This window comes from Halichondria panicea, chromosome 3, assembly GCF_963675165.1.
Source record: "Halichondria panicea chromosome 3, odHalPani1.1, whole genome shotgun sequence".
NCBI classification, from domain to species: Eukaryota; Metazoa; Porifera; class Demospongiae; order Suberitida; family Halichondriidae; genus Halichondria; species Halichondria panicea.
This window is the reverse complement of record NC_087379.1, coordinates 1,828,868-1,845,647: the sequence shown is the minus strand read 5'-3', so window position 1 is coordinate 1,845,647 and position 16,780 is coordinate 1,828,868. Positions and strand designations below refer to the sequence as shown.

General features: G+C 40.1%; 1 protein-coding gene and 1 pseudogene across 1 annotated transcript; one reads left to right on the top strand and one right to left on the bottom strand.

The window, feature by feature from the left end:
- The first annotated feature begins 25 nt into the window (after positions 1-25).
- On the top strand, positions 26-16,771 carry LOC135334330 (Bardet-Biedl syndrome 2 protein homolog; annotated as a pseudogene).
- LOC135333097 (uncharacterized) lies at positions 7,605-8,255 on the bottom strand. The gene has a single exon (XM_064528022.1). It carries the CDS (start codon positions 8,253-8,255, stop codon positions 7,605-7,607), a length of 651 nt encoding a protein of 216 aa, XP_064384092.1.
- Positions 16,772-16,780: the final 9 nt, after the last annotated feature.

Genomic DNA, 16,780 nt, shown 5'->3' with positions numbered 1-16,780 from the left:
AGGTGAGCAGCTACGCCCCCTTTATTTATCCTTTCGCAATCAAGCCCATAATATTATATCTAAACAAAGATGCTGGTGCCCATTTTCACGCTCAAACTGAACCAGAAGATCTTTCCCAGACTGGTGACGGTCGGACATTACGATGGCAAGCATCCATCGCTAACTGCAGCTACAAATGGTGGAAAGGTAGTGTTAATTCTAATTACAGTGCACCTCTCGACATTCACGTCACACGTTGGCTCTTAGGTTCCCTGTTCTTACAATCTTCTTACAATAATTATATACAACTGATTATAAAAACAGCTCTTGGGTTCGTGCTTACAATAATATACAACAGATGCAAAACTCTCGCTAATGATTACAGTGGAATCCCTCTATAACGGACACCTTTGTGGACAATGTTTTGAGAGGTGGCCTTTTTTGAGAGGTTGTAAACTGTTCATTTGGGACCTGGGTGCCTGGCCGTTATATAGCAACTGGGAGCTGGTTGTTAACAGAGGTTCCACTGTATTTTTATTCTGTGCAGGTTTTCATACACACACCTCACCATCGTATGTCCAGCCCCTCCCCCTCAACCATATCCACTGCACGTCTCTCTGTCTCGTCCTCAGACTCTGACATCACTCTGCTGAGCATCGGACAACATGTGACATCATTGGCAGCGGGGAAACTGGATCCGGAACTGGACCAGGACGTGTTGGTGGTGGGTACCCAAACAACGGACTGGCATATGATGTGGAGCAAAACTCTGAGCTGTTCTATAAGGAGGTGAGGGGGAGGGGTGGTGGGTGTGGTATACCCTGGGGTAGGAATAACTAAACGGTTACTTATTTGTATTGCCTTTCTATATATTGTTAACACAAAATGCATTAGTTTGAGATTTACATGTATGTGCAATGTATGTGCAATGCCGTGATTGTACCAGTTGGGTAACTCCTGATAGTATGTACAGTAAAAACTGTCTATAGTGGCCACCCTAAAACCAACAATGTCTGTATAAGATTTGACTTACTATGACACAGGTCCAAACACTTTATACTCTCTATGCAGCTGCCTGACAGAGCTAATACCAGGGCAGCTGGCGGACATGAGTAAGCCCCTGGCCTTTGTTGGGGGTAATTGTGCAATCACTGGACTGGACCATGAGGGACAAGACTCGTTCTGGACAGTGAGTATCTACTCAGTACCACTATGAAATGGTTCCTCTTCAATTTTGTTATGTATTAAGACTAGCTACTATCGAATGTAACAATAATTATTATAGCTATTGCTCATGCCTTGACAACCTGCCTAGGTAACCGGGGACAATGTGTGCTCGCTGGCCCTGGCGGACTTTAACTCTGATGGGAGGAGTTAGCTGCTGGTCGGCTCTGAGGACTATGACATCAGAGTGTTCCAGGGCGATGAACTGTACGCAGGTGAGCTAGTGTCTGCAGCTGTATAGCTCTGTGTGTGTATGGACATGTGTTGTGTGTAGTGGAGCCTCCTGCTGTACATTTGGAGAGCAAAGTTTAGACTGTTATACAGAGGTGTTGTTTTGTACACAAGCTGTGACCACATAACCAGAGTGCTCATAGTTAGAGTACTTTCAGCTGCCATAACTTAAATTACGTGGATCCAATTTCCGAGATCTTTTAATATGTTATCAACGGTCATATTTGAGAGATTGCCTATTAATTTGGTCCACCTTTAGGGAGAGTTTGGATAGGATAGTGAGTATAGCTGAACATACATACATGTTGCCTGTCACAACTTCACTTGACGTATCTTATGTTTACTTGCACAGAGATTAACGAGGCGGAGGCAGTGGTGGCGCTGTGGTCCCCTGCAGGGAGACAAGTTCAGTTACGCCCTCGCCAATGGAATAGTGGGCGTGTACAGCGGACAAGAGAGATTCTAGAGGATCAAAGTGAGTGTGGGAGTGTCTAGGGGTGTGTCTAACTATCTGTCCCTCAAAGCCTGTAGAATATACCATCTTCTTTTTGAAAACTGAAAATGTATGGACGATCAAGTAATGGATATTCATAACTATAAGTACTGTTTCACCCCACACACCCACACACAGTCGAAGCACCAGCCGATATGTATGGCAAGGTTTGACATGAACGAGGACGGAGTGCCTGATGTGATAACAGGATGGTCGAGTGGGAAGGTGGACGTTCGTAGCAGTCAAACCGGTAATGTCATTTACAAGGACACCTTCTCCTCCACCGTGGCCGGCATTGTGCAGGTGAAGGGATTAGTGTATAGTAACAGTGAGCTCTGTGTGTAGGGAGGGGATTATACATGTATCACATGTAGGTGTATTGGTACAACATGGCCATCTAATGATGTGTTTAGATTAGTGATTGCTTTCGTATCCATTAACATGGGCTATTATGACCTTGGTGATTTGTTCGAAAATGGGCTTGTTTTGATCGATCACTTTGAGTGCTCATAACTTGAGCTATTATAGGTTCACAATTACATTTGGTAGCCCTTTGAAATACCTGCGTGTATACCTGTAATATCATATAGCTATGTGTATATATACTTTGCATTCTAAAATTGGTTTTGTGCAGTAAGCTTTTCCAACACACTATCAGATTGTGCTTCTAGTGTATGGTTTTAGCAACCTCCCACCCCGCCCCCCTCTCAGGCTGACTACCGATTGGACGGCAAAGAGGAGTTGATCTGTTGCTCAGTGGAGGGAGAGATCAGAGGTTATTTGCCTGCCAGTATGGGGATGGTCTCCCAGCAACACAGCTTGTCATTGGGGCCGGAGAGCAAGGCACTGCAGGAGCTCACAAAGAGGAGACTGGTGTGAGGTTGTGAGAGTGTGTGGGCGTGGGGTGAATGAGGATCAATAGTTTTGAACTGTTTTGGTACCGTAAGTTACAAATATTATCACTGGTACAGTAAGGTCCATCCTTTGTGTCCCTATATAGAACTTAACGATGGAGCTAAAGAACTTCGAAATCAATGAAATGGTAAATGGCTTTGTCGATTAGTAACTACTTTTGCATATTTTATTGCTACAATATAATTTTCAGTATAAATTTCTGTGATCTGTATCCCTGGCCGGCAGGTAGCCTCGTCCAAGGACCCTGAGGGGGGATGGGTGTGTTCGGTTCTATGGGGGTGATTCCCGCCAGTACCACGTTCAAGACAGAGTTTGGAGTCATCATTCCTGACGGAGATGCACAGGGAAACGTCTCAGTGAGTGGGTGGGTGTGTGAGAACCATAGATAGAAGAGGAAGAGGAATTGGAAACGAAATGAGGGGATGGGGTTGTTGATTCCTGACTTTATGATTTCCATTGGTGAATATGCATAATAATACGCTAGCTAGGTAAGTATACGGCAAGTGATTAATTGTTCCCGACCTTCACATGTGGTGCTTCTTAATAATAGTATTAATTAATTATGTGAACTGTGCAGATTAACTTTCACTCCTCATTGTTGATAGAGCGAGGAGATGTTACATAATGTACATACCTTGATTGACAGCTGTACCATAATCGTATATAGCTGCAGTTAGCATTAAACTATCATTTTATGTTGGTGGTCTATGTGCATCCATTCATAATCATGTACAAAAACAAAGTATAGCTATTTAACTGCACTATACGTTTTACTATTGATTTATCCACACTGTTACTGTCTGCATGGTTACAGTTGACATAGTAACGTTGACTGATACATCTATAATGGATATGCTATAGGTGGCTTTTGTTTATTGTGCATGTGGATAGTTTTTGTAAACAATGCAAACAAGCTGAAAGTCCTGGGTCTACAATTATTGTATGTGCTTTGTGGTGATTTTGTTGTCCAATCATAAATCAGGGTCTTGATTCTCTACAAACATTTTTACATATGGCCCTGCCCCATAGGTTGTTTAATTATAGATCATGCTGAATACTAGGACATGATCATCAGCTAAAAAGGTGGAAAAGTGACCGCAGATGTATAGCTAGCTTTTTTGCCAAAATTAATGTTCAGAGGCTGCATGAGCAGCCCACCTTTCTTTTCTTGTGTGGGGAACACTATAGTTTTATCCTATAACTTGTAAGGGATTTCCATTGAATATACTGCATGTATACATATTGTTTTGATGGGAGTTACCCATGCAGGGGAATGCATTTGTGGCACTGATCACCAATATTATAATTATTATAGTCTATCTCAGCGTGATTGCATGGTCAGTTCACTGACTCGGCAAGATTACAAATGTACATACACATACAAAGTTGTTCATGCGTGATTTTGTAACCTAATATAACTAGTGTTCAAGCTGGCGCTGTGCTAATGCCTCTCGCCATGTTTTTGCTTTCGCTCAAAAGTATTAGAGTGTTATCTATAATGAATTTTATATTAAAGTTAGCTTATCTATATAAAGTCACTGAGAAGAAAAGACTTATTTACATGCATCTATTGTAAGTTATTATTTTTTGTATTATGTGGCTTACCAGGACATCAAGAAAGAAGAAAATTGATTCTTCCAGGATCTGTAGTTCAGTGTATATAATATCTAAGAAGAAAAGACCTGTGTACATGCATATTGTTATCTATATTGTTATATGGTAGTGTTTTGTGGCTTACCAGGCCCTCAAGACAAAGATGATTCTGCCAGGAGGATCTGGATCTGGATCTTGGATATTATTTTCTCACACATGGGGAATGAGCGCGCATGCGCATTACATCCACAGGAATAATTAAAGGGTGTGTCCAAAGAGATCAATTTTACAAATGGCTACTGTACTGCTAGCTAGCTGTTTTAACAGATATTTTCTGAGTATTGTAGCTAACAAAAAGCTAGCGCTTTAGTGCAAGGCTAACTCATATGTTGAATAGAAAGTTTGTGCGGACAGATGATGCTATGAAAGATTCTGAAGAGACTGCAACAGCCTTCAATGTGAGTCAAACTAGCCATAACTCGAGAAAGAAGCTTTAGTTTGCTAATCCACGAATCAAAATCCAAGAGAACGTGGCTAGAAGCCTATAGAAGCTGTTAGTTTTCGTCGCATTGTAACCGTTGAGCAGTTATAGCTGGAATACACACACACACACACAGACAGACACACACACAGTCAGCTTTACCGTATCCCTCGTGCGGCTACGCCTCGAGGCATAATTATGTGTACATATTTACTACCGTATAGCGGGTAATTTTCGTGGGGTAAAAATTCGTTATTTTCGTGGGCAAGCTGACCTTCACAAAATGTTAACGTAGGCGTGGCTTACCGGAACGTATGAATGCAGTGCAGGAACGAGACTAAACGAAATTTTTACTCACAAAAACCACTGTTTTCCAAATAAACGAATTTTTACCCCACGAAAATTACCCGCTATACGGTATAGCCCTGCATTGCAATTTTTCTCAGCAAGCTCCTTGCATGGGGGGGGGGGCAACCATGCAGGACACAGTACTAGTGATATAGCTATGCCCCTGTACCCTGTAGGGGGTGTGACAGGTTTTGGCTTCTTAATTCCTCCCTACATGAAGGTCAACTTCAGGCAACATAATTGTGGCCTAAAGATTAAACCACAATACCTATATGCTGTCATAATTTTGTCCATTGTATATACAGGCAGGCAGTACAAGTGTGTATTGTAAACCAGTTGTTTGCGGCTGGTTGCAACTGGTGCAACAGTTGTATATTGGTGAATTTCCTGAAAGTTGCCTGGTGTATGGTGGCCTTTAGTTTGGCTTTGTCTCTTTAGTTAGTGCATGTCAGAACATCGCACACTCGTCTGATCATTATGAGTTATGAGTACAGTTTTCGTTGCTTTAGCCACGGCCATGCAATTGCAGCGCTTAATTGACAACATGCAATTACTGGATACAAACTTTAATGCAGTAATTACAGTATATACATCATAAACACGTAATTGACTACAATGTTACGGTACTTGTGTACAGTGTGTAGAAAATTGTTTATTGAGAGGTACATACACGTTATAATTATGTTATTGTTGATCTCATTGGTGATGTGATTGCTTCTGATAGCATGTCCAGTGTGTCGTATGCAAACGCAACAGGAAACACCCACATGTTATGAGTTTGATCTATAATATGCCTTCGAAGATAGTATAAAAAAGTTTAACTTTTTTTCCAGTCTTGCAAAAGATACAAAAATGTGGACAGCCACGGGTTATAGCTAGTAGTCGTTTGGTTTGTCTGTTTGTTTGTTTATAATGTCTGAATCTATATACTCACCTGGATGCCAGAGATCTGCGTTTACAGCGTGGATAACCTTTTGATAGTGGTAGATTTTGATGTTATAAAGCTTTGTTGGCGAATAAAAGCGAGCAAAAGTAATTGAACTTGCATGCTGGCTGCATGGCTGCATGGCTAGCTACACGCGACCTTTATTCGAGGTACGTTTTTACAGCTGAAGTGATCCCATCCCAGGAGCAATGGGCTGGCTGCTGCATGGCTGGCTAGCTACACGCGACCTTTATTCGAGGTACGTATTTACAGCTGAAGTGATCCCGTCCCAGGAGCAATGGAAAAGGGTCACTAACGTAGAAAGCTAGAATTATGATTGTGGTTGTTGCTTCTTTGTTTTTTTTTTGCTTACCGCAACATATATATTCCAGAAGCCAAATTTCTAAGACTCACCAGGGTTCTTTGCTGGCTGACTAGGATTTGCTTTCCTGAATCTCTGGTGAAGTGTAATTATGCACAGTAGACTCTTGCTATTCCGGCCCTTTGAAGTACGGCCACCTTGATATACCGGCCATTTGGTTTGGCACTGAATGCTAGCTAGATGTTTACTGCACAAAAATCACCCTGAAATACGGCCACTCACTATTCTGTATAATTATACTGGCCCGTGCTGGCTGCCCCAAACAAGGTTTTCAATATAATTTTAACGGCCATATATATATATGACGTTTTGAGTGTGGTTTGGCAAATAAGATCGGATTACACTTAAATAGAGAGCAAAATGATTCATTTTCCTTCATTATCCTCGAGGAAGAACCGCAAAATTATATAGTCATTAGATTCAAGGTAAGGTCGTTTTTTTAGCCACGGCTATTTTCTGAAATACAACCACCTCGCTGTTCCGGCCAAGGGTGACTGGATTAACGAGAGTCTACTGTATTCTCTTGCCGATGTAGATACCGTGATGGAAATAGATTCTCTACTTTATATGTAGGTGTAAATGTGGTCTCTTCGTTTCAGGTTGACCGGCTGTATTGTATTACTAATAACTTTACTCTGAGGGTAGAATCATCAGTTTGGGGATATACACACATATGTATAAGTATACACACAAGTTTAACTCTCTCTTGTACATGAATTTTCCCCTTTATGTATAAATATAGCCGCTGCCATTTTCTTGTTAGTGTGTGCATGTAGTTTCTGTAATCTTGATTTATAATAATTCTACATGCTTGCTTGGGAGTCTCCCTGGAAATGCCTTTTTCAGGATATAAGCTTTTGTCTATAGTTTCTTTTTTGGAAGGAAGTAGATAGATCAGCCATATGATATTTATGGCTTTAGACCATTATCATTAATTTGAATATCATTAATATCAAGCACATTAAAAAGAGAAAGATTCATATAGTATATGTAGCAATAATTATGTGTGTGTATATATGTGGTATTTTCATTATCATTTATCTTCTTTGTCATCGTTTGAACTGTCCCGACGAGGTAGTATACGTCTGGCCAATGGTCCCGTACTTTGAACTCTGTTACTTATCACGAATTCCCGAAGATCATTATCGTTGATGCTGGAGTTAACGATCAAAGATTCTGCCCCTGTCTTGCAGTAGTAAGCAAACGTTTCACAGTTCCGATACGCTAAATTATATTTGCCCCAGCTCCCGGAATTATTTAAGAATTCCTTTGCTGTGCTCACCACATCTTCAGCTGGTCTGCTGCAACTCGTGTGACAAGTTCCTCGTATTTTGAGTTTTGTGTGTGGATCGTTATAGGAGACCAGATGTAGCAGTCCACCATTAAGGAACTCTGATAAACTGCTGGAGGTGACAGTAGCCAAAGTTTTGCTGAATCTTTGTCCACTGACGTGAATGACCTCTCCTTCTTCCTCCTCCCCTGTGTAGATACCGTGGTGCTGGTATAAATGGAGGACTCGGTACACGTAGATATGGTCGCCTGGTTTCAGGTTTCTCCGTCGCTTTAGATGACTGGCAAAGTGTACTCTACTAGCCGAGTCATCTTCTTCATTCAATGTAGGGCAGCTGTGAGACCTCTCTCGGAGTCCACCAGTGCACTCATTTGTGGAATTGTGTTCTTCCATCATTGTTATAGATCTTGTTATAAATTATCTAAACACTTGTTTAAATTATCTAAACACTTGTATATGATAAGGATTTTTGATTGCTTTGTTTTTATAGTGTGTTACCTATATAAGGGAAATTCCGTTTTGTTGAGCTGTTTTACTTACGTATACATAATTATAGCTGCAGTTTTGGAGGGAGTTACCCAGGGGAGTGCATTTGTGGTACTGATCACCAATATTCATTAGTCTATCACATGCATATACATTATAACAATGAATTTAGTACGTGTAAATCCCACTCTGTCTTGTCAGTCAGCCATTGTTTGAGTACAGATACTGCACTGCACTGCACATGCATATATAGCCATAGCCTCCCCATGCAAGTAGAAACTTAAGTTAATTTTTCAGTATAAACGATGTAAAAGCATGGTAAACTGTTTAGTGGTTTTATAATAGTCGCCCCGGGGGGGGGGGGGGGAGGGGATTTATATCAATATCAGACTCCCCACCAGTATAATATATTTATAGGACATATAGAGTTACTACATGCAGCTGTATATATAAGGGATGCTACTAGACACTTAATTCACTGCCCATTTCACAAAACTAAGGCCAGTTATTCTGTAAGCTGACAAAAGGTCACAAGTATACAGTGCAGCACATGTCTATATCCGAATTAATTCCGTATAACCGTATTAGAAAAGAGAAATCCGTATAAATCCTGAAGTAACCGTATACTTGGAGGCTCTGACTGTATAACAGTTGCATTGTGTGCTTTCCAATAATTATAATTATACTGACTATTATTATTATATATAGCCATGTACTTCCCCCGGGAAAGTCCTCTTTTTGCTACCTGACTGAGGACTGGAGTTGTATAATGTATAATTATACTTCCTCGATATAGTGTGCCCGTCTGACGGGGAGACACAAACACAGATGTTTCAGTGAGTGGGCGTAGTATAATGATTATAATGATCGACAGACTTGGCCATTGATCGACTTTTATTTTTTTGTGACCAAAGATTAATTTTCAAACAACTGTGTATATAGCTATATACGTACGTACATAATATATATAGCAGTTAGTAAACAGTACCTTCGAACTTTTAATGCTATTTCTTCTTTTCTCAATTTTTTTAAGATATTTAGCAATGTCCTGACTGTAGCTGTGGAAGGGTTATGTCGTTTCCAAATAGATAAGCATTCATTCATTGCTATTTGAGTGCCCTTTGTTATTAAGTTTTTGACATCAGTTTGCTCAGCAGTAGACAGTTCAAATGCTTCCAAGTAGAGTTCCACATCATCAAAATAATCAGCTATAAGTATCAGATCAGAGGTTTTGATTAACTGAGTTTCATCAGTCTTATATTCCTCTCTTTCAAGTGCAGTAGATGCAGCTATAGCAAATAATCAGTGTACGTAATTCTATCCAATAGATAATTATAATAGCGCATTACATATGATCACACACAATGCTTTGTAAGTAATTTATATCACGTTGTCAATGGTGTAATAAAAGTCATAAAGTTCCCTATTGTTGTAATTATTATTACACGGTCGCGTAGTCTCGAGGCATGATGTCAAGTGGTAAGGGGTCATCGTGATATAAATTATCACTTGAAATACACAGGCAACTTTCATTGTGCTTGTGCCTGTATAAAACATGCACTCGGTATCATGCTATATCTATTACAAACAACTTTGAAATATGGTCTCCTCATTTTAATTTTAATGGTGAAATGGCTATAGTGTAACTGGAATTAGATCTTCCTTGTATGAAGCTATACTGCCATTATAGGGATAAAAGAGCTACATGGATTGGAAACTGATCACGTGATCCCATAAGCTGCATATAAAATACATACACTGAGCTAGCTTAGATACAGCCGTGTTTCGCTCCCTACCCCCAGGAAAACTACTTCTACGGCTGTTTTGGAAAATCCAAGTCTCCCTACAACTTCAATTTAATGTCCCTTTATATTAGGTATCATTTAGAAATAACAGAAACAATTTTGGGATTGCTAGGAAGTAGCTAGAGGTGTACAGAATGAGCATTGCTTTCACTACTTCAGGATGTTTCTGACCTATAATACAGCTAGAACAACCTAAATAAGTAGTGTACTGTGTGTCATATAGCCTCAAGTATATTAAACAGAAGTAAAAGTTCAGCAGCAGGATTCTCACACTGACAGTAAGACAATTATCATTTGTGTGTTTTTGGCCATTTTTTTCCATGTATACAGTAGGTGGCCTCAAATAAATCCCGGAGTGAAACGCGGATAGTTTTCGAGGCGCTAAGTGTTTCCTATCCATTTCTCTCTTTTATCTATGCTGCCATTGTCACTATATTACCTATATATAGAAGTTATGGTGGGCTTTACTGTCAGTAATGAAATGACAATTACATAGTTTGGACATCATGTGATACTGTTCTATATTTAGTGTTGCTTAATTTAGTCTAGAATTATCTGTCCTTGTGTTCTGTTTTTTTGTGCAGTTGCTATTATTATTATTACCTTACTAAGTCATTGAACACTGACTGCCTCGATCTTGATTCTGTCAAGCTAGGTGATTTTCATAGACTTAAGTTTCATGAATACTGTGACATACATGGCTTGTAAGAACGATGGATACTCCTCCGGGACAGCCCCACTCCACTCTACGGGTGACATCTTGTAACTATGTTTACGCTCTATACCGCTTGGCATAATTATACGTAAATGAATATAGTAGATTGGATCAGGAACATGCACACACACACACACAACAAAGCTATTGCGTTAACAATCTTTTCTACCTTATTTTTTTTTATCAGTCCATATATATAATCATTAAATTAAGTACTCTGTGATTGAACACCATTAATTTTTACATTGATATATATCAGCACATAATATGTATAACGAGAAAAAATTTAATCAACTTGTATTACAGGTACAGCCTCACTATTATAATGTATATCAATGTGCATGTGTGTGACATATATTTTAATTAGCATGCATAATCCATTCTCAAAATTCTTCCTCATCCACTAATGTAGCTAGTAAATGTTTGGCAAGTGGTCCTGTACCTTGTACTCTGTTGGTTGTTGAGCGTTCCCGAGGCTTGTAGTTAACGCTTGTGTTACCGATCAAAGATTCTGTCCCTATTTTGCAGTAGTAAGCGAAAGTTTCACAGTTCCGATATGCTAAATTATATTTGCCCCAGCTGTCTGGATTATTTAAGAATTCCTTTGCTGTGCTCACCACATCTTCAGCTGGTCTGCTACAACTTGTGTGACAAGTTCCTCGTATCTTGAAATTTGTGTGAGGATCGTTGTAGGAGACCAGATGTAGCAGTCCACCACTAAGGAACTCTGATAAACTGCTGGAGGTGACAGTAGCCGAAGTCTTGCTGAACTTGTGTCCACTGACGTGAATGACCTCTCCTTCTCCCTCCTCCCCCGTGAAGATACCGTGGTGCTGGTATAAATGGAGGACTCGATACACGTAGATATGGTCGCCTGGTTTCAGGTTTCTCCGTCGCTGTAGATGACTGATATAGTGTACTCTACTAGCCGAGTCATCTTCTTCATTCAATGTAGGGCAGCTGTGAGACCTCTCTCCGAGTACAACAGTGCACTCATTTGTAGAATTGTGCTCTTCCATCATTGCTATCGATCTTGTTACGAATTTGTAGATCACCTGTAATCTTGTTGTTTTGATTGATGCACTTTTATAGTTACTGTTTGCCTATATAGGGGGGAATTCCATTGGTGTATTGCTTAGAGGGAAATTTCTTGGGCTGTTTTAATGACGTAGCTGCTGTTTTGGGGGAGTTACCCAGGGGAATGAATTTGCTAATATTCATTAGTCTATCTCAGCATGACTGGCAATATTACGAATGTGCATATACATGCATATATACAAAATGATGTTTAGGTTCGTACAATGAGGATATGGTAATAATGTAGTATAGGTATAAATATCTACTAGTCCTGGCCCTATACTATATTATTAACTATATTGTCTGCTAACCTTAGGTAATTTTTATGGGCAAGCTGCATGACCTCTACACAATGTATATGAAAATTTTACCAACGAAAAATGTAGGCGTGAAATACCGGAACGAATGCAATGCAGTGCACTAACTGAATCAAACGAAATGTTTTACTCTGTAGTAACTGATCAAAGTGCATTGTCTAGTTTCTCGGCAACAAGGTAGTATTTATGCCTCGGCCGGTGTGCATTCGCAGCAAGGTGTACGGTAGTGTGTTTGTCTGTCTGTCTGTCTTTGTATACTGGCTGTTACAGCTGGTCAATGATAAATGAAGTGCAAGTAAGAGTATCTAATATAGGCTTGGATTGCATTTACAAAATAATACTTCGTTCTCGAGTTATAGCTTAGTTTTGCTGACTTTGAAGTCTGTATGTTGCGACTCTTCAGACTCTAGCGTATGGCAAAATCTGTTGATATAACTTATATAGCTATTCTATTTAGTAATTAGCTCTCCACTAGAATGCTAGCTATTGCATAGTATATAGCTGCAAGAGTGAGAAAAGAGCCAGCTATTAATAATTATGAACTTTAAACCTTTTTAGCAATAATCATAGCCGATCATTTCCCACTCTATTAAAATGTTAAATGTAAATTGTAACTTTACATGTGTGTATTTAATAATAGTCTGCTATAGTACTTTAGCTTCCTTGTAATAAATCTTTTTTTTCCTCCATCAAGGCGGCATCAGTATACCCACGGTGCTTTCATTATTATGCCTCAGTATGCACAAGCGAGGTATACGGTATGTGTTTGTGTATATGTGTCTTGTGTGTCTGTCTGTGTAGACTGCTACAGCTGCAGCAGCCATTATTTTTAGACTTTGGACTTTTGGCATCCTTTTTACAACAATCATGGTCGATCATTTCCCACTCTTTGAATTTCCCTGCAATCTGTGGGCTGTGCAACCAATCGAGGCTTTGCGCCTTTCAGTCCAACGTTCTTTTTTTCGATACATCTTGTAATACCTCAATCAAATCCGCACGATGAACCTGTACTTGTGTTGATAAAATGAATCACCATTTGTTTTCCTGCTTCGTTCTTACCAGCATAGATACCGTGATGTGCGTACATCCCTATATAGCTTTCTATAGACGTAGATGTGGTCACCTGGCTGCAGGTCTTCACGTTAGATCAAATGGCTGCATGGTAAACTCTCTTGTACCATTTCCCTTCTTGTACAGCCACTTCCATTTTCTATATGTACAATGTATTAATTAGTGATGGGAATTGAACCCTTGTGGGTTTTCCTACCAATATTCATTAGGGAGAAAACTCTGTCTAGTTTCTGTATGTATGCATTCCTATATAGCCTCGATCGCATGTATATACATTTATCATGAGAAAACGATTAGCCTGATATTATTAATAAGCAACAATTTTGAGTTTTTATAATTACTATAATTATACGTCGAGTAATTAATTGTTCCCGACTTCCACATGTGGTACTTCGAACTGTGCAGATTAACTTTCACTACGTCATTGTTGATAGAGCGAGGAGATGGTTACATAATGTACATACCTTGATTGACAGCTGCACCATAATCGATGTAGTTGTTGGCTATCCGATTTCTTATTGTCTTTCATGTTGGTGGTATGTCTGTTTGTAATTATCATATTAATTTTAATGTACAAAACTGCTCTCGATAAAGTAGCTAGTTTACAGTTCATCGACAGCGTCAGAATAAATTACTATTGATTACTTTGTTGCAATTGACATAGTAATGTTTATTGAGATGTCTGCAGAAATGCTATATATATAATTATAGGTGGCTCGGAAATGCTATAAGTGATAGTTTTTGTAGCATGTTACACCCACACTTTTTTTGCATAGGGACAGTCCCCTCTGCTGGTGCCATACCTTGTGACTATAGTGCTAAGTGGTCCTTAATTATTAACCTGCGGCCAGCGGGTATAATGGTATGTTGTTTGTTTGTGTGTGCATGTGCGAACTCACCTAGATGTCATATAGCACCACATTTAACACATGGATTAATGAGCAAATGGACCTACCTGAGCCGAGTAATGCCTACCATTGGTCAGCTGTTACAACCACTCGATGAATCTAATAAGTATTCAAACAAATCTAATCCCAGCCCTTACAGGGAGACCACCACCGAACAACCTAGAAACAACCCTATACATGCATGCACTATACCTGCCAGGCTAGGAGGACTGGGTATCAGCATTCCATTGAAGAAGGCAGACAGCGAATTTCGATCATCACTCGCTATATGTGGGCCTCTCATTGATGGAATTCAATCGCACGACCATGTTTATGGATTGGAAACTCTTAACACACAACTGGACCACAAGAAAAACGTTAGAAGGCTGAATAACCATGAGAACACCTCTAAAGCCATGGAGTTGAATCAACTTCTCCCGGACACTCTAGCTGCAAAGAGCAATGGATCTTGCCAGCGAGAAGGGCGCTTCCTCGTGGCTGACGGCACTACCACTATCAGAACATGGCTTTACCCTACACAAGGGAGCATTCCAAGATACCCTAGCACTGCGCTACAGATGGAATCCAACAAATACTTCATCAAATTGTGACTGTGGCAGAGCTTTCTCTATTGAACATGCTCTATCATGTGCCAAAGGAGGTTTCCCGACTATCAGGCACAACGAGATACGGGACTTAACTGCCGACTTGCTCACCGAAGTATGCAACGATGTTTGCATTGAACCGGGCCTACAGCCAATTACCGAAGAAACACTCTGGTTTTCCATAGCTAATACCCAAGAAGGTGCTCGTCTTGACATCTCAGCAAATGGGGTATGGGGAGGCAGACTTGAAAAAACCTACTTTGATGTACGAGTGTTCAACCCCCATGCCCCATCAAACAGAGGCTCACTAGCAGCGTGCTATAAGATACATGAAAGAGAAAAGAAAAGATCCTACGAACAGAGAGTAAGAGAAATAGAACATGCATCATTTACACCTTTGGTAATGTCCACTATACTGGTGGGATGGGCAGAGAGGCCACAACCTTCTATAAAAGATTGGGCCTTCCTTGCTCTCGCACAAATGGGACAACCCTTACAGAAAAATCCTTAACTGGCTAAGATGCCGCCTATCCTTCTCACTAATTAGATCCTCGATCCAGGCAATATGAGGAGCCAGATCCTCTCGCGGCAAGGCAGTTATCACTGCGGAGCTGGCTACAGAATTACGTACAGCAATTGAAGCAATTGAAGCTGACTTTTTGTCATAGTAGACCACATTCATATCTCCATTTTCCTTCTTGTAAACAGTTCCATGTTTGTTAAAGATGCCTCCAGCTTCATGGACGTATATGTGATCACCAGCTCTCACTTCATCTCTCTCAATTTTTTGATTTGGAACGTGTACTCTGTCTTGTGTGTTAGCCATTGTTTTGATTAGTGTTTTAACTGACTATATATGGCTATATTGGTACTCCCCCCGGGACAGTCCCCTCTGCTATAGTGAGATATCTTGTGACTATAGTGGTCCTTACTTATTATAGACATGCATGAGTTTGAGTTTGTTTAGTATAATTATTGTATAACCATAATATTATGCATGTATATATACTATACATAAGTCTGGCTCAATAGGATATATTATATAGTGCTGCATGCGCAGCATTATATATATACTCGTGTTAGGTCAGGTATCCCTGAGGCTGTATAAGCCTGTCCCATTTCTCACTCAGTGAGGCTCTTATTATATGCCATTGTTATAGAGATTCAATTGTGATGATCAGTTTGGTAAAGGTTATTGATAGCTATACATAGCTCTAACGCAGTGTGTCCCTCCCTCCATGCAGCCTGGTCCTGGAGACTGGAGAGGGTCTGTCGTTCCTCACACGTCTCACATAGTCAAGACAACACTCATGCAGAAGATAATTTTTGCTGCCGGAATGGTGAGAATAGGGTACACATTATTTTGTTGTGTGTACTGTAATTTGTACTTATTGTTTGTACTCATTACATGTACAAACTCAGTCATGTTGAAGTATCTGCTAGTGTTGTGTAGCATAGCGATTATAATTTTTAGTGTGCAACTGTATATGCTGAAATTAACCATTATTTTGTAACCTCTATACTTCAGTATCCTACTGTTCACCCCCGCCCCCACACACACAGCTGTGCTCTATCCTGTACGAGTTCTAAGGGTGTACAAGTCAGCACTCCAGAAAGAGGGTTCAGGGATTTTTAAAAGTTGGTCAAAGACTCAAACTCCCAGTTTAAGATAATGAGCATCCCTCATGATGATTTGCCAATTTGCTGCGATTCCACGAGTTCTACCCTGCAAAGGTCAAGCCTCAGGGGAATATCTATTTTGCTGGAGGGCTCTGGCCAGCTCACTTGAATGGATTGAGTGGACTCAGTGGAGTCTGCAAAGAGAGCGGTGTCGCTACTGGCAACCATGCAAGTATATATGGGATCAAAGATGTGGACTATATCAGATAACTGTCATGTCATGTATACCTTGCACTTGATTTTTGTGCAGTGAGCAATTAATTAATGTTGAATAA